General features: G+C 29.9%; 1 protein-coding gene across 1 annotated transcript; it reads left to right on the top strand.

The window, feature by feature from the left end:
• The first annotated feature begins 1,594 nt into the window (after window positions 1–1,594).
• On the top strand, window positions 1,595–19,952 carry LOC148276211 (uncharacterized). Its single transcript, XM_088234571.1, has 8 exons — window positions 1,595–1,778; window positions 11,759–11,887; window positions 11,970–12,069; window positions 13,704–13,872; window positions 16,658–16,774; window positions 17,878–18,017; window positions 18,736–18,916; window positions 19,682–19,952. Exons 1-8 carry the CDS (start codon window positions 1,738–1,740, stop codon window positions 19,876–19,878), a joined length of 1,074 nt encoding a protein of 357 aa, XP_088090697.1. The 5' UTR covers window positions 1,595–1,737; the 3' UTR covers window positions 19,879–19,952.
• The last annotated feature ends 4,349 nt before the right edge of the window (window positions 19,953–24,301 follow it).

The raw sequence follows: 24,301 nt of genomic DNA, 5'->3' as shown, positions 1-24,301 counted from the left end.
TTGAGTAATTCACTGGTCATTTTAAACCAAATAATCCACGAGTCTGCTATGTTTATCGTCTGTGACTGTGATTGGACGCCCGCTGCGTGTTTCATGACTAATTATGCCTTTTCTGGAAAACGTCTGGACTTGCAACCACGTATTTTACTACCCATTGATTTGCAGTAGACCAATCAACAACATCGTTACTATAAACAGCCTGTAAATGACGATGATGAATCTCAGTAGGAGTCACTTCTTCAACAGATAAAAATTCGATAACAACACGCTGTTTAACTCGCGTTGACCTAGCACTAGAGCACGTGTCCATACTTCCGCTTCTTAAAATACACTGGATGAATGCAACGCCTTTAAACCTTCCCATGCGTTTAGAAGGGGAATGTTACTTCCACCTAGCGAGCTTTTGAAGGTCATTTATTTCGCGTTCTATAAGCATGAGTGCATTAATTTTCAGCCTACCCTCGTAATATACAGGTACCTAAACTGGTTTAGTGATTGCACAGTTAAAAGTTTATAAAAGCACATCTACGGAGAAAATCTCGAATAAATTAAATGTTGGAGAGCCGATTAAGGAAAGCCGGCGTGTTCATATTTGTTTTTTTAAATAAAGTTGTTTTTTCCTTAGTACTGCAATTCGAAAATAAATCATTTCAAAGTCATCTGCCACTTGCTTACTCAGTATTTAGTATAAAATCGCATTTTTCGATATTATCTGCCTTTACCCATGATCTATTCTCATGATATTTACATCAATAATAAAAAAGAGGGCCTTGGGACACATTTCAAACTGACATTTAATTAGTTCGTAGAATTTCCGTTCATGGTGCATGGCCAAATCGTAATAAAAATTCGTAAATAACACATTGTGCAGCACAATAAAAAAACTATACTAATTGTTTTTCAGAATTCAGTCTAATTTTCATTATCTGCCACCCCACGAGAAACAGCGGTATTTCAGATAAAAAATATACTTACAAATTGTATTTAACTTAAATACAATTATTACTTTTCGATCTTTAGATTACGCCTTCTAAAATTTAGAATAAACTCGGTGATTGGTACTTATATAAATAAATATTGAAGTTAAATTTGTTCAGAGGATTTAAATAAAGTAAATTGAATAAAAAAAGTTATTAAAATAAAATCTTAAGTTTTCGTTTCAGAAAATAAATACAAGCATTTTCAATCGTACAAATTTTATGTCATTTTTTTCAATTTCTAGTTTAAATTATGTATTCAATAATCATTAAAAAATTTGTTAAAATATTTTACTTTAAACCTTATTTAATAAAACACTTTTCTATTTTTTTCAGAAGAATGTTTTTAAGTTTAAGGTAAAGGTCCAAACCTCGGACCGGTCAAACCACCAAAATTTGCGACACTACCTAGGGACCGCGACGCGTCTCATGTTTATTAATAAAAGTTTAATAGCCATAGGTCAATTTGTTGGATTTTTTAAACACGTCGTTGTATTTTGTTCCACTCAGTACCTACATATAATACACACGTTTGTGTACGTTATTTATGGATTTATCTGACTTGCCATTGAATGTTTTTTTCATCTAAAGTAAGAAAACTCCAAGCACCTACATCAGGTTGCCAATTCTACAGAGGGTCAGTTGTAACTGAACTTGTGCCGTGTTATGTACAAACACTCCATTCTGACCTCGCTACCTCACTTGCTCGCGTCTTTAGTGATCCTGCCGTTATAACAGTGATTGACACTCAGCAGTTAACATGTTAGTTTTTTGGATAATCCTCATGCTAACGGGATTAAGGTTAGTGTCATAGTCATTTTATATCCTCAAACATATATTTTTAATTTTAAAACGTGTATTTTCGACTACGAGTATTATGAGCCATTTTCGAGTAAAAAATACGGAAATGTGTAGAGATATGTCTGCCTCGTTGTGTAGTGGTTACCGCATTCACTTAACACGCCTGACGTCCAATACTCGATTCCTGGCAAAGTCAACATGAGATTTTAAAAGTACTTTGGCATTGCAATTTTTTACAGGCCCATTGGCACCTGAAGTATGAAGCGACGGTGAAATATTTAAAAATTATAAACTGCTTTTAAAACATACTGTTTTTTGTAGTGATATTGTTTTGAATTTTTTCACCACAACAGGCCAGGAGGCCCAATTGCAGTCGCGAATAGGCACCTGAAGACTGGATCATATTACCTTCGTATAACAAATAATCAATATACGCTACATTTGGTGTTCTAATACAGTATACATAATATGCAATAGTTATGGTAAAAATATATATGAATGAATAAGTTTTCTTTATGTATTAAATTTGTGTGTTCCAAAGAGCCACGTTAATCGGATTCCCTGGAACGGGCATTCATGGTGTACATATCTGTGTACACGCGAAGGCAAAATAATTTCAGTCAGTGTCGCGGAGTCTGGATCAAAAGGTCCGAGGTTCAAACCCCGCTCTACCACAACTTGTTTCCCATTTTCTAACGCGGTTTTTTACGAAAAAAATAGTCGTTCAAATGAAATAGTAGGGAAAATCATTAGAAGGCAAATAGTATTTTTATTTAATATTTAAAGCCGCTTCACCAATGAAATATTATATCATAAATAAGTTTTTAAAAACACACGTAAGTAACTTAATTTTCACTGCTTTTCAGATGGAAATATAATTTTTCTAGACTATTGTACCATGAGTTATTTTATTTCATTTTTTTCTTCAATGTAGGTATAATTTACACGCTTATTGAAAGTCAATATATAAATGAATAAACAAAATAACACAAAGAGATAGTCGGGTTTCAATAAATAACTTTACATCTTTTACTTTATTTTTTAAAATGCTGTTTTTTTTTTCTTTCTTTAAATATGCTTTTTGCTATACAACATACATTAATTTTTTTATTATGACTTTAAATATGTTTCTTACTATGTATTCTGTTTTTATTTCGCATTTTACTGAGTTTCAAAATATTTTTATAGACATATTTATATATTTTCATGGTTTTTTTTAACTATGTTTTCACTGCATTTATTACTTTTTTTTATAATTTATTTTTTTGCTACGTTTTTTTTACTACATTTTTACTATGTTTTTACTACATTTTTACTATGTTTTTACTACAATTTTACTATGTTTTTATTACATTTTACTATGTTTTTACTACATTTTTTACCATGTTTTTACTCCATTTTTTACTTTGTTTTTCACTTTGTCCTGTATCTTTATAACTGTTTCTATAAATTGATTACTGTTTTTTTATATTTTTTGACTGTTTTAGAACGGGGTAAATAACCCTAGTTAGACAGTCAAAGCAACTTTACATAAATTATAATTTTGTGTATGTAATATAATGATAATAAATAAATAAATAAATAAACTGCACATTCCAAAAATAATCAACTAAACCAACACAAAAAAAAAATATTGTCAGTTCCATATACTGCTATCTTCCATGTACTCATTAAGTCCATACTCATTCTTGATTCCGACACCGAAGTTTCGTATCGCATTACAATGTCCATCATCAGGATTGCGGTTCCCTATTTTTGAATCCTAATCATCATTATCGAACTCTTATCCGCCCACGATGGTGCATAGTACACTGCATTATTAAATAAAATGCAACGAATCCAATGATCTGTTACAGAAAGGACAATGAAATACTTCTGTGTAAAACCACTTTTAAAAACAAATATTTCATGCCGACCTTCTCAGGAATCGAACCCGGACTTTGAACGTGGAAGGCGAAAGGGGCAACCACAATGCTTCGGGGCTGACTTTTCTCCATTCGATATCCCCTTCAATTTACCTCATTAGACATATAATATTATGTTTTATTTCAGAAATATATTGTGTTTTGTATCTCACGTACCCGTAAAGGCAACTTTAAACACGTTTATTCATATGGTTAAACTGGTTTAAACATAGCAAATGTTTTATAAACTTGACCTTAAATAAATATCTCGTTAATTAAGTAGGATTTCTATACTGCAGAATACAAACACAAAGCAAACAAATAAAAATACAATGCAGTGCTAAGAACTATGCGGATGAAGAAAACAATTATTACAATTGGAAGTTAACATACTTATCTTCAATAATAAGATAACTATGTTAACTTCCAATGATTGTCTATAAAGTTAAATCAAATGTTCTAAACGAAAATGCGTATAAATGTTTATGTATGTATGTTTTTATAATGTTTGAATATCTCTTTGCTCCCTGACGGTACAAATTTATCCTGTTGCAAAATAACTCGATAACTCTTATATAAGAATTCATTTGATGTAACTAATTACTGTAAGTACATATTTGGGCATTTTTGAGTAATTTCGGCCTTTTCATTTTTATATAAAATGAAGTAGTGAAGGAGTGACTAATTTAAACATTGTATTTGCTTGTAACTGTACACTGACATCACTTTTTATTCAATGAAAGCAGGCAAATGTATGTTAAAAAAGATAGTTTAATTTCTTGGCATTCAGATGAAACCGCACTAATGGAAAGATTGGGTTTGATTTTGAAGTAATTCATTCCCAAAAATGACTCCGGGGATCAGTTTTACGTAGAGATGTCACCTGATTATTAATAATTACTAATACTTCACAAACATCAATATTTTAAGAAGTATGATAGCAAGTAAGTTCTTTTCTTTTAGTATTTTTGTTGTTTGAGTATAATGCTGGTTTTTCATTTATTTTTGTAAATATATCGTATTGAAAAAAATAACTTTTTTTTATATGGAAATTTCCTAACGGTACAAATTTGTACCACGATTCAAAAACAAATTCGCTCAAAAACACTACTCAATTCACGTTCAGGGATCAAAGTCAATAAGTACCCTGTAATTGAACATGTTTCTTTATGAATATTCCATTTTTGACACAGAAAATTATATTTTACATTGTAGACCATTGAAGATAACTCTGTTTGTTAACTTGCCATTTTAATACGGGCCCTGGTTCATTTGGACGGGCAGAGAAAAAAATATGAGTGTTTTCAACTTGATGTCAATCGAAAATCAGCAAATATAAACAGGTTCAGACTGTAAACCAAATAAAACACATAAAGAGAATCCAACCGAAAAATGCATCCAAGGAAGACAGTGTCATAGTGGTTTTCAAAAATAAAGAAATTCGAGAAGTTTTTCTTCCCTCCAAAGCCACACTGGAGGTGATGAGGGAAAGAAAATTACACCAACGAATACCTATATAAAAAAAAATATTGTTACCTTGAAAAACAAAACAGGTTGCTTCAACAGGACAATTTGAATATGTATGGATAAAAGACGGAAAAATTTTACTCAAAAAGAAAGCAGAAGATACCAGAGTATATTACATAAATTGTGAAAATGATATCAACAATCTGGTTATAACTTAATAGAGTTAATAACAAATTTTATTTTATTTTTATTATCTTCTAGTTATTATGGGGCACGACTTTTTAGATTAAAATAACGACGTAGATATGAAAAGGGTAGGTAGTGTTGATAAATAGATGAAGAAATACTCAGATACACATAATAACATAATAAGCGTTGTACAAATTAATGTGAGATCTATGAATAAATACTGGGATAGAATCAATGTTATTTTGAAAAATTAACTTATGTGACATATTGATGCTTTGTGAGACTAGTGTGGACGAACAGTATATTAACTTGTATAATATACCCGGATATAAGCAATATTATTATTATTATTTCTGATTATCTTTTTTGCATTGTATTCTTTGGAATTTGATTATTTATTATATTTACCTTTTTTTCTAGATTGTGATTCTATGTCATTATAATTTGATCTAATTAATTTTACTATGTATTTTTATTGTTATTTATTGTGGCTTGACACGGGCCTAAAAAGCCTCAATAAATTCAAAAATATTTAATTTTGTAATTTTGAATGAATAAATAAATAAATAAATTATTACTGTCGAAATAATAAATCGGGTGGTGGAATCTTACGGTTTATTAAAAACAAGTTCGCTTTTTACCAATATAATTTAAACTCAATTTACTTTGAAAACGTATACGGTAAATTAAAGATTCCACAAAGTAAGTACGAATTTCATATATTAGCAATATATAGACGGCCAAATCGCGGCAAATTATTTTTTTTAATGAAATCTTTACAATTCTAAACAATTTAAGCCCAAGTGATAATTTCATAGCTAATCTTCGGAAACATAAACACAAAAATTTCAATGAAAATGATTCTCTGGTTATAAACTATGAAAATCATCTTAGCACTAAATTCTTTACGAGGTGCATATTTGATATCACAAGGGAGGCTACTGTAGTTGATCACTTATCGAAATCTTTTATGGATCGTATTAACATGAGGTTATAAATTCATAACAAATGTAAAAATAAATTTATATCTATTCATATCTTGTGTTTGTGAGTCACTTTTGGTTGATAATTACATTACAGCCTCGCGAATTATTTTTAAGAAACTCGATCTTTTTCACAAGATAAGAAATTTACGAATTTTAGATATAAAACATGATAAAATATATTAGTTTATTCGATTAGAATTCTATATTGAACATTAGTAACGTTCATGATATAGATAGCTTTTGTGAGATGTATGAAAAATCTACAGAAAAATCATTATTAAGATTCTCTGACCATAGATGCCCATGGGTAACGAATACATTATTAGAAGAGATGAATTATTTGTGTTATAAAAAAATTCTCAATTCTCAAAACAAAGCGCATGAGTCAACCTGTAAAAAAAATATAAATAAATTAAACAAATCGATTATGAATAAAAACGAATTTATCATAACAATTTATTTGGAACAAATTTGTATAATAGTTGTAAAACTTGGGATATGATTAATAACATATTAGGTAGAAAAAATAGAAGTAGTTGTGATGAAATAATTGGAAAATATATTAGTGACACTTCAATAACTTAAATTAGTAATGAATTTGTAAATTATTTCACAGACTCCGTTGATCAAATGTTACACCACAGTGATTAAAAACTTTCTGACTCTGTTTTGGTGAATCAACCACAAAGTACGTTTGTACCTAGAGCGAGTTTATGTGATATTATTACAATGCTTGTTAGGAATATAAACAGTTCTCTCATGCCAGGTGTAGATGAAATACGTATGAATGATGTTAAACGTAATATAAATGTATTAGGTCCCGCAACTGTTCATTTTATAAATTCAGTTATGACACACTGTGAAATCCTAGAAGAGCTATTTTATAAATCGGGAGCTCACAGTGACACGACTATTTACAGACCAATATGAATTTTACCCGCGATAGAGTAAAAATTAAAATGTAAAAGTTTTTGAATATTTTTAACATTTTAAAATTAACATTTTTTTTTTCGAATCAATACGGCTTTTAAAATTATAAAAGCACTGAAATCCTTATCAAACAGTTTTCTAGTTATGTCAATAGTGAGCTAAATAGTAGGAGTCGTGTCATAATTCTATTTATCAATTATTGTACGGCGTTCGATACAATTAACCGTAAAATACTGATTAACATCTTAAAAAGCATTGGTATAGGTGGCAACTGGATTGATGTTCTGAAAAACTATCTGACAAATAGAAAGGTTTTAGTTAAAGTCAATAAAACATTTAGCAACCTTAATTACACGAAGGCTGGGGTACTCCAGGGATGCATTCTGAGTCCATTATTGTATATTACTTATGTCTAAGCAATGTCAATTTTTTTAAAGTATGCCAAACATTATGTTTACGCCGGTGACATGGCACTTGTAATTTCTCACAGACATTCATCTATAGAGAAAAGTAAATAACAAGAAGACTAGAATTCCTTGCTTAAATGGTCGCATGATATGGGCTTATAATAAATGCAAAGAAGACCAAAATAATGCATGTCAGATCCCCTCATGTATCAGCACTGAATCTAATTAATATAGTATCTCATAATTTCATCTGTCTTCATAATGGTATTGTCATATTATGTAACTGTGAAAAAATTGGTGTAGATAATTAATATGTGTATTTGGACAATAATTGAATTTTTTTTAAAGTGGGATAAAGATATTACTAAAATATTAAGGACAGTTATAGGGAGAATGTTTAGAATAAAATATTTTGATTCAATAAAAACATTGAGACTTATTTATCAATCATTAGCGGAATCAATTATTAGGTATGGTATTACCAGTTGGGCAGTGGCGAGCGGGGAGTTTTTAAATTGGTAAGCTATGAAAATTCTGATAAAATGTCCATAGCGGAAGTATGGCATATAAAAAAAGTCTATTTTATATTTAATAAATAATTCCTTACAAATGGCTCCAGCGGCTAATAGTTTCAGTAAAAATATTTTCTAATGTAGCACAAACATTTGATTTAAAAAATACTATTTAAAAAAACATAATTGCAAAAAAAAAATTGGTACCCCCATGGACTCAAACCCCCGCCTTCATCGTTAGAAAGCAACGACCTAACCGCGCAGCTATATCGCGTTTTAGGATAAGCGTCGAAAAAGTAATTAATAAAATAAATAATTCATTAGCGCACCAGTGCACCTTTGGTTAAGTCAGACTATTATAACTTGTCTTGAAATAAAACACTATTTCTTAATAAATTATAATAATTAAATAATTTTAAATTATTCCTTACCTTGCCGAGTACGATAGTTCACCAAACAAAACATAAATTACGTTTTAAGAATCATTGTTTCATCGACTTTTATATCACATTATTATTCACAAAACGACATAAGTTATACATGTTATAATTCTTCATATATATTTATTCTCATTTATACACTAGTAACGTTTTTATCATAACTCTAACTAAATTTTAAAAGTTTAAATGGATACTGAAGAATAACCTACAATATTCAACTGTCATCGTATGCACAAAAACGAATTACAATCAAAAAACAATTATCGAATCTTTGTTTTTTTAAAACCCACTAAAGGATTTATACTTTATTATGGATTAAAATATCAATTCGATTCGATTAAAATATCAATATTTTAATAATTTTAAAGCAAATTTACTTTCAAACCACCGAAACATAAGTACGATCAATTACTGTCAATTACTTACTTATTATTGTAACTTTCGTGTACGAAATATATTCGTTATCTCTTTCTCACACATAACGAGTGCGTATATTGTCACCTCCCTTAGACTGTCGGAAGTCAAATTGATGTATTTTAAAGAATACTAGCCCTTATGAAAAAGTATTGAAAGACTAAATTGCATTAATGAAAGCTGCAAGATTTTACTGTAATCGCAAGTGTAATTTTTCGAACGAGATTCTAAACTTTTAGGTTAAAGACGTATTTGAATTAGTGATTTTAAAGTGAGCAGAGTAATCTCGTGTAATCCAGTAGTGATAATTTTGGCCAATAGAGGCGCAACTGGTCGCTGTATGGAATAAAGGAATATATAAATTTACTTACCCAAGAAAAGTAATATATTTTTTTGGTGATGTGTTTTTTCCTAATAATACTACAGTATTATAAAACATTACTTACGATATGGTAAGCTGCATGTAATTTATTATAAGGAGCATTCGCCCCTGCAGTTGGGGCCTTTCTTGTAAAACCAATTTAAAAAAAAACAATTTATGCAAAACTCGGCTCTTTAACTTTTAATCAACATATCAGCTAGAATTGATGAGGGAGAGGTACCTGAACTTTTTAAAAAGCAAGGGTGCCTGTCCGTAAATGCTATTTTATGGCTCAAATTTGTTTCTAGGCATCGGTTTGACAGTACTCATAATACGAGGCTAGCACAACGTGAAGGCTTGTCAGTACCGAGGTTTTTAGGAAAGGAAAGATCACTTTATTATACAATTCCTTTTTTTTTAATGAGATACCTAAGCAGATCGAAAAAGATAATGTTTACAAAACATTTAAGAAAAAAATAACTCAATGGCTAATATGTAACAAGGCTATGTATTGATTATAATTTTATGTTAACATTCTACTATTTAAATTTTTGTGCATATATTTTGAATGAAAAATACGTATGCTTATATCCTTTAGTTCTTAATAATGTATTTGTGACTTTTTAAATTTATATAATTTATTTAACTCTTTTCTCTGTAAAGGAAAAAAAAGAAACCTACTGACAAGCCGGTTTCGTGGTTTAGTGGCTTTCATTATTTTTCCTTTTATATTTTCTGTTAATGTACGAGTATGTATCTTATTAAGTAAAAAATAAATAAAAATGCTGCTCTCGATAAGAATCTGCTGAAGATGCTGCACCGAATCAAAAACACTCGTCGAGGTTTGTGTTTCTTTTTCACATAAAACTGTATTCATTACATAAAATATATTGCTGATTATAAATAAGTTTTAAGTCACGTAGTTCTCATGTTGAGTTTCCTGGTTCTCACCTGCTTATTGAAGAACTCGACATCATAACATGAGCTCACAGATTGCGAACGTTGACTCCGAAAAGAGAAACAACAGAGAACACCTTGAACTTTGTGACCTTTTTCTGGTCTCAATCCGTTTCGTGCCTCGGCCGGTCAGCTGTGAGGTGATCGATCAGCTGAGGAAATCAATTAGTCAGGTGATATTAGGCTTACGGGGTGGTATTTGCTTGCGATAAAACTGTATTTTGATAATCGATGTATTTGTAGCGAAAAGACCCAAATGTGCACATAATGTATTAAAATATTTTAAGTATGACCAAATTTATGTAGAAAAGGCTGGATTTAAATTCCTAGGAAGTTAAAATTTCAATACTCTTTGTGGATCTTCCATGCATTGTGACATTTGAATCACATGGTGCGGATAGGGAAATGGCGATGAATAACATCAACACATTTCATAATAGGTTCAAGAGAAAGCTGAGCTTTTGAAGCTACGAAAAATATATTGCCACCAATGTATAAAATACGTTTTTATGCGCCAACGTTTATTTCCTAAAAATTTGAATAGACTTAGTCAAAGACTGAATAGTTTTCTTAAAATCTCTTATTGTAAATCCAGAATCGGGCAAAGACACTCATTTTTCATAGCTCCAAAACTGTTTAATGCCTTTCATAAGGATAATATGATAGAGATGAATTATTTGAATATATTTCGATTTAAATTTTCGTTGAAATTATAAATAAAAAAAAGATTTAAATAGCACATTCTTCTAATGAACAGAATATACTTTCATAATAATTTTCTCATATTAAGTGACAAAAAAAAATGTGTTCTAATTATCAGGAGTCATTTTTTAGCTTTTTAATATTTATCGTAAAATGTATACCAACACACAGGCGATGCCTTTGTGGGTTTTTTTTTGTTGTTGTTTTGTAATAGTTTTTTTTGTGTCTGTAACTTATGTATACCTATTGAAAAAAATTAAAAAAAGAGAGTATTTTCGCAGGCCGGGAATAACGTTAAAAATAAAATATCTATATTAAACGGATTTTTACGATTCTAATAATATAACTATCAACGTATTCAAAGGAAATCACGTCATTTTGACGTCACGGGTTATGACCGCCGACTGTGTTTCTAATAAATATTTCGTACAAGTTTAGCGCCGAAACATCATATGTGCCGTTTGTCCCACACGGCGCGAAACGTCTCGTTTTTGGGTAAATCAAAATACCCATATTTTAAACCTCTCTAAAAAAATATCCGGCGTCGCACAAAAAAAATATTAATACCGCTACCATTGCATTTTTCTGCTAATTTTTTGCTTTTTGGCCTATTTAAAAATATATTTTTTTTAATTGAAAAGACACTACTTCTAAAATTAACATCATTGTATGATTCTGATTCTGCCAATATTTGAATTTGTTTGATTTTAGTATATCCTATCCAGCCGTGATAAATGTTCCTGAGCAAAATTTCGAGAAGATTGTGATGGACGTAGACGCGGGAGCTGATGATGCATTCGCCATTACACTTGTCATTAAAAATGAACACTTTTCTAACGGGTAAACATTACGTCCCCATAATTTAATCACAAATAAAATTTAACTAAATTATTGATTAAACCGTTAATGTTTCCGATTTTAGGCCTCCTTTGATAGCAATTACTTGCGTCCATGGCAACACAAAGATAAAAAATGTTAAACTAAACGTTTTGAGGACTTTAAAACAACTTGATCGAGCCGATGTAAGTACTCATAATTATCAGTATAGCATCTCCGCTGAACTGGCACTTGAAGCTGATCATCCTAACTTGATGCATCGGTATATCACAAATAATCACTAGCGCTCCACTGCCCTGCTTAGGCTAAATCCGCTAAATTGCTAATTTTACGGGACATTATTGTCTTATGCTTTGCCAATCTGATATTTTTTCTCATATTTAAGAAGCAGAATTAACTTTTTGGTTTAGAAAACATGTGAGGAGGCTATCGAATATCTATTACGAAAAAAAAACGCAAAACTATTTTTTTCAGTTAAGACTATTAGGCTTAGCTGGGCAGTGCAATCGGAGTGCCTATGCAGTATCCTATGCACCACTGGGTGCAAATTAAGAACTCTTAATAGTAAATCGTTGCTAGTGTTAAAAGAAAAATATTAACCGGTGCTGTGGCGCAGTTGGTAAGACGACCAACTGTAAAAATTTGGCTTCGCGGGTTCGGTTCCCACAAGTTGCAAAAAAAAATCAAAGAAAGATTTTTTTCTCAATTGGTCTGGGTGTTGTGGTGTATTTTTCATTACCTCCTTCCATGTTCATTCTATCCCATCTGCTGACAAGCGTCTTAATAGAGGCTTAGCGGGCTATTCCTCTAAAAAAAAAAAAACTTTCAGACCTTAACTAATTCCTGTAGATATAAAAAAATACTTTATAGTACCAAAGGAATTATTTGAATTTATTTGGTAATTTTAACCTTCTTAAATTTCGATACTTTAGAAATGACTTAACCATATTTCTTAATAAACAATGGGTCTCAAACTGATAACCAACCGATCAAACTCCTTTAAAATGTATTGTTTTCTGACAAAATACGTTTATTCAATTAAATGAATTTAATTTTACTGAAATATGTGTAAAACTTGTCTTCATATAATTTAAAAGAACGACAGAAATTCAAGAAATAAAATCAAAGAAATTTATAATTCATAGAAAATGCTTCTCCAATCTATAGGACATTTTGTTAATTATATCTGTTTATTAAGTTAGTCTTCTTTGTTCATTCTCAAATGAAAAATTATTTTTTTTAAAAGTATATGTCCTCGGCACGGGTAATCCCAGTGAGGTCACATTATGTTTATTATTAATTATAGTTTGTAAGAGAAAAAATATGAATAAATAAATAAATAAATAAGCATTCACCATATCGAGTCTGGCCAACACCGTCCTCTTAGTGGCATGGTTGCTAGGATTGCAAAAATGTAATTATACCTTTTTTTAAATATCACTCTCTTAATCCGTGTTAATTGAAGAAACGTAGAACTGGATGGACCTCATATGTATTTTTAAAATACTTAATGCTATTAATTATGTCCCATCTCTGTTGCAAATATTTTTTTTTCATGTTCCCAACCGTGTCACTAGAAGTCAAAATCTGCTATTTATCAAATTATCTAAGAGCAACTTTTGTTTTAATGCCTCAATATCCAAAATGTGTAGATCAGTCAATTCGTCACACAACTTAGAATTCTTTAGAATACATAGTTCGGTTTCATATTGTTTTTGTTCAGTTTTTTGTACATGTGTTTCATCAAATAGCTCTTGTAATTGGCAAACGCCTTTTATGTAGTAAATAAATAAATAAATGTTTCTTTGAATACTTTCAGATTCCTGTTTATGTCGGGGCCAACGAGTCGATATTCGGAATATCCGCAACGGATAGCTTCTTCGGTAATGACGGGTTTGGGGATTTCTATGAACCAACGGGTGGCCTACCAAGAACTCAGAAAGAACACGCCGTCACTGCCCTAATTCGACTTGTATCTGCCAACCCTGGTAAATAAATTTCGAATAACTAAATGTCAAGGAAAGTTAATGATCCATTTTTGACATTACACAAGGTGGATTAATTGTTGCATTATTTTTTATTTATTTAATGTCAGGCAAACGCTCTAACCAGCACACCACAATGCCGACTATTCTCCACTCGATTTCCTTTTGCATTTTTTTTATCCAAGAGTAGACACTACATTTATGAAAATGATAAAATATAATTATTTATTTATTTGGTACTTCAAAAGAATACATTATATAATTGAATTAATAATCTATTTCTCACTGGGAAAACACGTGCCGAAGAAGAAATTCTACAATATTTTAGTTTAGTTTGATTTATTATTATTTTACACAGATAGTAGTTCTCGAATAGACTTTTCACATAAATATACCATAAATAATTGTTTTTAAATTAATATATATTACAAATTTCAACTTGGTGTAGGTAGCTTGTATCATATGATGATCATAGCTTCTAGGTTGATTGATTTTTAATCATTAATATTTTTGTATTTCCTGCTTGTATTTGTAGTATTTTGATATGTACCGAACATTATGCGGCTGACTATGAAATGATTTAAGCAGATTAACATAAATCCACCCTCTTTTTTCCTTGTCTTGTGGATTTGTATGATCGTTGTGAAATCGGCCAATGGGCAGCAGAAAACCAGCTAAAATATTTATGATGCGAATGTTGTTGGATGCAGAAATTGGAAGGTCTAGTAAGACGTGGCATTATCAAATTCATCAAATACTAGAAAATTAAACTTATTCAAAGTCAGAATAATCACCGTGCGTACACGAGAAGAGGAAGAAGAAATGTGATCTGTATGTAAATATAAAATAAATTGCGTTTTGCTTATTTGCTTGTTTTACTATGTACAAAAAAGGTGGCTTAAAAAAGTAACCACTTATATGCAAATAACGTGTTTAAATATATATTTTGAATTTTCAATTAAATCGAATAAAATTAAGTGCACTCCTTTGATCTCTTTTACTTGGATTTCAATGCCAGGTTTACTATGCAGCCGCAGCCGGTTCAACATGTCGACGACAACAACTCCTACCTGACATTGAACGCCAAAAAACGTAAACTCGTACACTTTAAAAATCAACAAAATAACCACAAAATGACCAAAAATACACTGAGACACAACATACTTAGAACTTACACTCGGCAGACAACTAGAATGGAACAACCATATTGAAAATCAAATAAACCGAATAAAAGTCAACTGCACGCAAAAAATAAAAAACTTTAATGTACCAATGATATGAAAGCAAACTCAAATCATCTCATACCTTTTTGGGGAACAGGAGCCTTATGCTGGAAAGTTGTGACATTTTGTCACCCACTCGGCAATAGTCGATTGGGCATCTCGATTGCTTTGTCATAATGCTATTCTTGAAAACCCTCCGACAATTTAATTACTAATACGAATGAGAAAGTGGCAATACTAACAAATCCGTATTTATCTATGGCCTATGACTCTCCTGCCCTTAGAGTAAGATGTATATACTCTAAGCTCCTGTCACATGTAAACTTTTATTGTTTCTTGTCAGACTTCTTCCGTTGAATATGGAATAATATGAAAAAATATAAAAAAATGTTTTACTGAAACATTGTAACATTTATAATAATTATTATTTGCCTTTACACACATCTACATGTTATTAGAAATATTTCATATGCATTTAATGGATTTTAAAAACATTGTATAATATACGAGTATATCTCAAATACGACGAGCGATAAAATAATTTTAAAATCATGTTTCTAATGAAACTTTATTTGATGATGGATGAAAAATAATTACAGTTGTATTTTTTGCATATTTGTTGATACGTCATCATCATAATATTGATCAGTGTTGTAAATTTAAAGTTAAATACAACAAAAATACATACTTGTCATTCAAACATAAATGCAGAGCTTTTTACAAGAAGGAAGTTTGACAGCTGAAGTTACGATGTCGCATTCGATTGTCAGTGTCAAGTGCTTTGAGGCACTCGAGATAAAGTCGATTGGTTTTAATCGACTGCATTCGTATGAGTGGTTCAAAAATGCTGTCACTCGTCGAATTACGGAAGTAGCATACGATTTTAAAGATGAATGAGTCCAGCATGAAGTCCCTGGAAATAAAACTATAATACATACACTACAAAGGCAACAAAACAGAATACTTGAAAATACATATAATATAGACTACCTTACGCCTGATTATAAAACTATATAAAACCATCTAGACATAGACGGCCTGAGAAAACTAAAAACATTTTAACTGATCCACAAAATAAAATAAGGATACGATGATCAAACACGATGATATATCTCTGAGAAGAGGAACTGTCAGTCATACACAATCACAACACGATAAGATCACAACACTACCACATACAAAGATCCAAAGTAAGAACAGGCCAATCCCGACTTATAAACAATAGCTTTAAAATACCTTACCTCGAAATATCAAAACAATGACTACACAGAAATTAAAAAAATAACTAAAAAATCTGATATAAACCAACAAACTTATCCGATGATGTACAAGTAATAAATCGTAAGATTTCATATGAAATAATAAATATACAAAAAAGGAAGTGTTGCTATTTTATGTACCACGAGTTATTCGTATCTCGAAGCTTTTGCGTGATAATTGAAAGCAAAGGATTTTGAAAACGCATTAATGTTTCTTATGTGATCATCTAATCGATTGTTGAATATATGTACTGAAATGACATTGTTATAATAAGCTCTGCATTGTAGAATATGTTTCTTTTTTAGGACAAATAACATTGATGGCGTTGGGGCCACTCACGAATTTGGCACTAGCCCTCAAGTTAGATCCAAACTTTATTCGGAAGCTTAAAAAGCTTGTTATTCTAGGAGGATCGGCGAAAGGTAAAAAAAAATGAAGTGTTCATTATATTAATTTAAAGTCTCAATAGACTGCGTATTGAAATATTGACTATAAAGCGTATTGAAAAATGAAAAAAAAAAAACTGTGATCACTTACGAGTATTATTATTATTATTAGTATATTTGAGTAACCTTCCACAAAACTTGAAAAAATCAAGACATAAACCAGCTAGAAACGAAGCTGAACGAAAATTATTTTTATTGTATACAATTAAGCCGAAATTCTAAATATTAATATTACATGTTATTTAATTATTTTATTTAATTTAGCACTCAATCTTATTTGGCATATTATTTATTACTACAGCGTAGAGTGAGTTTATAGAAACCATATCTCAATTATCATTTCAATTATGTTTATATATATACATATATATTCTTTTTCTATTGATTTCAATGATACTATTATTTTGTTTTTTTTTTTCAATACTAGTATATTTACTATTTTACTTTTATTTTTTTGATTTCAATGATACTGTTATTTTGTATATTTGATTATGTATGAATCTAAATTTGTATAATTTATAATTTGCAATTTAATATTTATAACTGATTATCTTTTTTAAATTGTATTCTTTGGAATTTTATTTTTTATTACTTATATCTTTTTTTTCTGGATTATTATAATATTGCATCACATGTCATTATATTTTAATCTAATTGTTATTTATTATGGCTTGACACGGGCACAGCCTAAAAAGTCTTAATTAGTTCACTTATATTCAAATGATTGTAATTTTGAATGAATAAATATATAAATATTTATAATATTTTTACCCATTTACTATCACGATATTTTATTGGTTTTTCCTTGTCCCTTTCCAAATACTAGTGTTTTTTGTTTTTTTTTTAAAGACATCGCAAATTTGAATAATTAAATGTAAAAACGTAAACAAAATAAAAAATATATATATAAATCAAACCATAATAATAAAAAACCCATTGAACAATAATAAATAATTTTAGAGCCATAATATGTTTACGGGTGAGGGTTGGGTACGTGAGAGTGATTAAGATACTTATATGTTTGTATAAAAGATACATTTATAATTATTTAGAATTTACATATTTTTATTTTATTTAAGGTATCGGAAATATAAAGCCCGGTAGAGAATTTAACACCTACAGAGATCCTGAAGCCTTCCACATTGTTATGATGAAATCTAAACATAACAAAGTTACGCTGTTTCCGTGGGATACTGTTTTTAACACCAATATATCAATGGTAATTATTATAATTAATCATTATGAAGAAAAGCGTTTTATGTTAAATAGAGAAAAACACAAAATGAGTGTTTTTGACTCTATGGCTACTCTCAGGTAAGCTGCGTACCATGCTTGAGATGTGGGCTGAAATTCAATTAAATGTTTTTGACAGTTGATTTTCATTTATGTTCATTAGTAAGATCTGAAGCGTGAGACTGACCTCTAAATTATCGTGTCACCCTACATTGGAGTTCCTACTAATGCAGTACCAATATATCAATTTAAATAAAAGCTATGCAAAAAATTTAAACACAATACAAAATCACATTCGTAATACATCAGGGCTTTACTGACAGAATGCATTAAGTCATTAAAACAAGTTCCGAAATTATTTCATTTAAAGCTTTTTTATTATTTCAACGCATTATTTCTCCCACAATTGCTATCCCAGTAATTTAATCCCCGTAAGCTAAAACTGTAAGCCTTGTAAGCTAACGACTGTTGCTTGCTTGTATATTTAAAACCCGCGCTTTGTTGTACTGATTGCCTGATTCCAATTTCTTGGGCGTTTTGGATGTATCGTATTTTTTGCGTTTTACGTAAATGTTTTTAAATATCATAAAAGTGAAAACGTATATTCAAAATCAATTCAATTATTTTTATTTTACTGTTCATCTTATTGTACTGTATTCGGTCAAATTCATTTTTACACTGTGTCTTACCAATATTGTTTTCAGGAATGGCGAAGAGGTGTGCTGGGAAAATTAGAGAATAATGACATAAAGTTCTTAAACATGGCAGAATCCAACGACAAGATGGTTCTCTGGAAACATGGAGATGGAATGGCTGCAGCCTCCTATATCTGGCCAAGCACCATCCTCAGTATGCAACCTCTGAGGGTGTCAGTTGTATCTTGCGGTTTGTTTTTAATACGTTGTGAACATAATTTTATGAATGTCCCATAATTTAAAATGTATGATTATTATTTAGAAACTTCGCTACTCTGTCTTTCAATCTTATCTTTAATATGTAAAATAATTATTATTGACGTTATTTTTCTTAAAATATTACTATTATTTCTCGTTTACATGTTTCTATAATTCGACTATATTTTTTTTTTGTTATTATTTAAATTTTTTTGTTTTTTTTACAATAAACATAATAATAAAACAGAGTATTAAAAAAAATAAAGCATAATTACATATCAATGAAATACATATTAATAGAAAAATAGTAAACAAAAAATCCGACAAAGGCATAGCCTGTTCGTGGGTACACAAAAAAATGTTAATGAATTTTTGCTCCTATACCATAACATAAGAAAGAAAAAATAAAATATTATGTAAAAGATAATATGTTTTTTTTTTATAGTAGTTAAAAAAGGAAATAAAAAATATTTAAAAAAAATAAAAATATTCCTAAAGGGCCACAAAATAAACCATAGAAAAAAAGAGTTCATATCTTCAGTTTGAATCCAGGATAGTACATGTTTTTTAAAAGAAGGAAAATTTTGAAAGTTTGGAATCAATGAAATTTTTCTCAGTAAAAAAAGAATTAAAAATTTTTGGGCCTATAAAATATGCATGTCTCTGTGCTAGCCTCGTATAATATAATCCTAACCCCTAACAAAACGTTTTGATCGAACAGCGGAGACGCTAATGATATATTTATATTTTCTTTCAGGGGAAGCAAGAGGTGGTCTCCTGGTAGACTATTACCATGCCGACCAGAACATTTCCAGCAGCAACGTTAACCTTATCCACAACTTTGATAGTGAGGAATACAAACGGCAACTTCTTAAACACTTCGAGTTTACCCAAACCGGGAAACCAAAACGGAGAAATAATCGCGGAAGAAATATGGAATTATACCCTTATTAATTCTTATATGTACCTACCCTATTTCTAATTAAACATTACAAAAACGGAAAATTAAATAATTTTTTTTTTACAAATAATTGTTTTAATTAATCGACTTTATGCAATAGGTATCACTGCGATAAACACACCCTGCTTTTTTCTATCTATCTGTTTTATAATTATATTATATTATTAATATTTAAAGTAATATCTTTGTGGTAAAACATTTTACTAAATGTTATTAAATATTTGTATATAACCACTTACCGACTTTTAAATGTCTACCGGTTTCGAGACGTACCCGTCTCTTCGTTAGGACACCAATTAAACCAACATGCAAACCAACATGCAAAACCCACCATACACCTTCACCATAGTTGTTGCACAAAAATATAAAACCAACACGACATGCATTTTAATAAGCGCATGCACTGACACTACATGCACTTAAATGAGCACATGAAGTACAACAAGACCTTTAGTTGCAGATATGTTTTTAGATAACATTGAGAGTAAAATATTGAACTCCAATAATATTTTAATTAACAATGTCTTCTTATGGAAACGGCATGTCAATGATATTGTTTGTATTTGGACTGGAACAGAACGTCAATTAACTTCATTTCTTAATTTTATAAACACTTTTGATGAAAAAATTAAATTCACCTTAGAAGTCCAAAAAAACAATAAATTAAATTTTCTAGATTTGACATTAACGAACATCAATAATCAAATAGAATTTAACATTTTCCGATTTTCTGAAAACCCTGTTGGTTTAATTGGTGTCCTGACGAAGAGACAGATACGTCTCGAAACTGGTAGACACAGAAAAGTCGGTAAGTGGTTAAATACAAATATTTAATAACATTTAGTAATCATATTAATTAACCGAATTCGGTTGTCAGATGGCAGAAGGGACCATCTGTAATTTTTAAATGTGTTCAGGAGAACTGAAATAAGCCTCAATTTCAAGATTTTTATCCACAAACTAAAATATTGTTGTGTTACTGTTCAAATTATAATTAAACAATTAGAGTTTTTTTTAATGTGTATTTACTGAAATATTCATTAAATTTTTTGAAAACTGAAAAAAATTACGGATGGTCCCTTCTGCCAAAACAGAATTATTATATAACATTTAGAACCGTTTGTCCACAATAAATAGTACCGCGTATTTTAAAAGCCCCACCCACTAACCGGAATGGTTTATTACTTTTTTTGAAAAATGATAATATTTTTCGATATCCGCGTTTTCTTAGAATTTACATTCAGTGTTTTTTTTTTGTTAATAAACTATGAAACTAAGCTGAGCAATTTTTTTTACCATTTTCATATATCGTTCTATCAGCGCTACGAGTTTTTAAAGTTTTGTATTTCTGAAATAACTCCCCGTGTGACGTCAGAGGTAATTTTCCGGTTATTCTCGATCAGTTCTTCCCATTGGTCCACCCACGGCAAGCATATCGGAAGTCTTCCATAACTCTCATATCATAGGTTGATTCATATGTCAGTGCACATTAGTATATATGTATATATAGTCAATTTATCTGTCACCCTTAAACTAATTTTTCCAATTCTAACGGCCATAGGGTGTGTCACGTCATTAGTTTGTTTAATATTAACTATTTCTTTTATTTTTTTATTATTTCATTATTATTATTATTATATTTTATTTATTTTTTACGTGTGGAATGATTTGGAGTGGCTTTTTGTAGGTACGCTTTTTTTTCTTCTTTTTTTGACATTGTATTTAGTAATGTATAGAAAACTATGATTGACCTATAATTTTGGTTTATTTGTAAATATTTTTTTTATTGTAATGGCTGGTGTTTTCTTTTAATAAATAAATATAACAAGAATAATTATCGATCTGTACATACTGTACATCTCTGCTATGGCGATTTTTTTTTTGCTAGATAGTATTATAGACAAAACTGCACCTGTGATAAAATTTGATCGTTTGTTATGAGTCTAGGGTACGTTGTTTTGGCGATTTTCATATTTCAACCAATTGTATTGCATGACATTGCCATTGTCAAGAAAATAACCTCATATATTTACAATTATTGTACGTACGTTATTTTTTGATAGGTTTTTTTTCTGTTGATATGAGCTTGTCTCGTGGAAGACAAACATTAAAAAAAAAAAAAAATTAAAAGAAAATAAACGTTAAAAAGGTTTACCTCTTCGATATATTTCTCAGGGCACTCTTTTAATACCCATTTACAATTCTCTTCGTCTCTAACTCAAATAGTGTCCATGCAGCTCGACTGTGGAATCATCTCCCATCCACCATCAAAGATGTTACTTCAGTATCTCTGTTTAAATCACGTCTGAAGAAACATTAAACATCTCCCTTCTCTTCCTTAATCTCTCCTCCTTTTCTGTTTCCTCTTTTTTCCCTTTTCCAATTGAGTAGTGGTATAGATTTAAGATAATTTATACACAAATACATTAATTATTTTTTTATATATCTTTAGCTTTTTTATGTTTATTTTCTACGGAATATGTTTTGTAACTTGAATTATAAAAATTCAACTTTTATTTTATTGGTTGGTTGGAAGAAATTGCCATTTGGCAATGAGCCCGCTAATGTACAATTAATATTATTTACAAAAAGTTGAATATACAAATAAAATTTAAAATTTCTCAAATAAGAGGTTTTTGCGAAATTTAACAAAGTTATAAGTATAGCTATGTACAAATAAAGTAACGTTGCCTCATCTCGCATCCCCGAGAGTACACTGTGATATGTCTTAATAAAACATTTTGCAGGAAAGAAAAATCACACTTTTTTCAATACCTAGTATTATTATAGTATTTTTCTATTTGACTGTTAAAATATGAGAAGAACATTTAAGTATCATAATTACTGTGGTGTTTTTTTCGATATTTTACTCAACTTATTTTAAAGAACATTAAAGTTTGTGTTACATCTCGCTTAAGAAAAATCCTTGAAATATAATACGTCAGTGTTTTTCTTACGAAATAAAAATTGTGGTTAAACTGCGTTAATTTATCAAAATAGCCAAATTTAAACATACTTCAGTGATATTTTTTTAATATATTAAATTCACCTTCCTTGGCCACCTTTAAGAAATCCTTAAAACTGTAACTTCTCTTCAATTTTTATACTATCTTCCTTTCTTCTTTATTAGATCCTACGTTTCTCATCACATAATGTGTATAACAAGTATTTTTATTAATAAATGTATATTTAGATGCTCTACCTGCTCATTGAAAAAAAGCTCTAATTCGAAAATAAAAATGCATATTTATATATTGTTTATTTCGAAGTGCGAATTTCAAAAAAAAATTTGACCGGTTTCTTTTTTTGGTGGCTGGAAGATATTGCTTTTAGCAACAATCCCGGCACACGTTTTTGTATTTGAAGTTTTAATAAATAATACATCATTTAATTATTATTTATTTTAAGCTAATATGTAAACATATTTTTTTCTTGTTAATTATTACGGCTTAACATGGACACAGCCGTAAAAAGTCGTAGTTAAAAATCAATAAACACATAAATGTATAAAAATAAATAAAGTATTGAAAAAATGATTCCATTTTACTCATATTTTCATACGACAGTATTGTGTAAATAAGATTGTAAAGTTTTTTCTTTGATAACGTAATAATCAATAATAAGAACCGTTCCTATAGACAAAAAAATAGTGTATTACTTGTAAACAAAGCTTTTACAACATCAACCAATACTGATAAACTTTAATCGTAAACTATTGCTAACTACTAAAGAAATCACAACACGAAATTATGACTATGTCTTGTTTCTAAATTAAGTTTTTTAATCATGTAAATCACTTTCAGCTCTAATTGTCTTTTGTCAATTAATAATACGAAGGCAAAAATATCGATTTAAAATTAAAATAAAAAATATGCATTTATTCACCTGAATGAAATCTTCTTTTTTCATTTCTTTATTTAATGACTTGGTCAATGAACTGTCACTTTCTTAGTGACCTCATTTAGCTTAAATAGTACTTTTCTTACTCTCGTTACGTCAATGTTACTTTTCTCTTCCAAGGACGTTGCATTTACTAATTTACTCTTATTATTAATTTCCTTTGTTTGCATTATAAATATGCCTACTATCCAAAAGGTCTCGGGTCCAATCCTCGACATGGTTGATATGAAATATTTATAAAAGGTGTTTTACCCTGGTACCAATATCACATAGTCCCTGGACTGGCACCCAAAACAATTATTACTTTAACGTAACTAAAACTAACAAGATACGCTGCCCTTGGTGTACAAATACAGTGCCCCATGCACCATCAGGTGTGGAAAGAGAATGATGATGATGTAATAATTATTATACTAAACTGGCCTGGCATACAGTTTTTTGACAAGCACCTGAAGCGCAAGTCTGATCACCATACCTTATAACAAATGATCCAGATGCGCTGCAATTAGAGTTCCA

The sequence above is a fragment of the Micrasema longulum genome, unplaced genomic scaffold (genome assembly GCF_059751315.1).
Source record: "Micrasema longulum isolate JH-2025_06_02 unplaced genomic scaffold, ASM5975131v1 h1tg001259l, whole genome shotgun sequence".
NCBI lineage: Eukaryota > Metazoa > Arthropoda > Insecta > Trichoptera > Brachycentridae > Micrasema > Micrasema longulum.
This window is presented reverse-complemented; position numbering and strand designations above follow the sequence as displayed.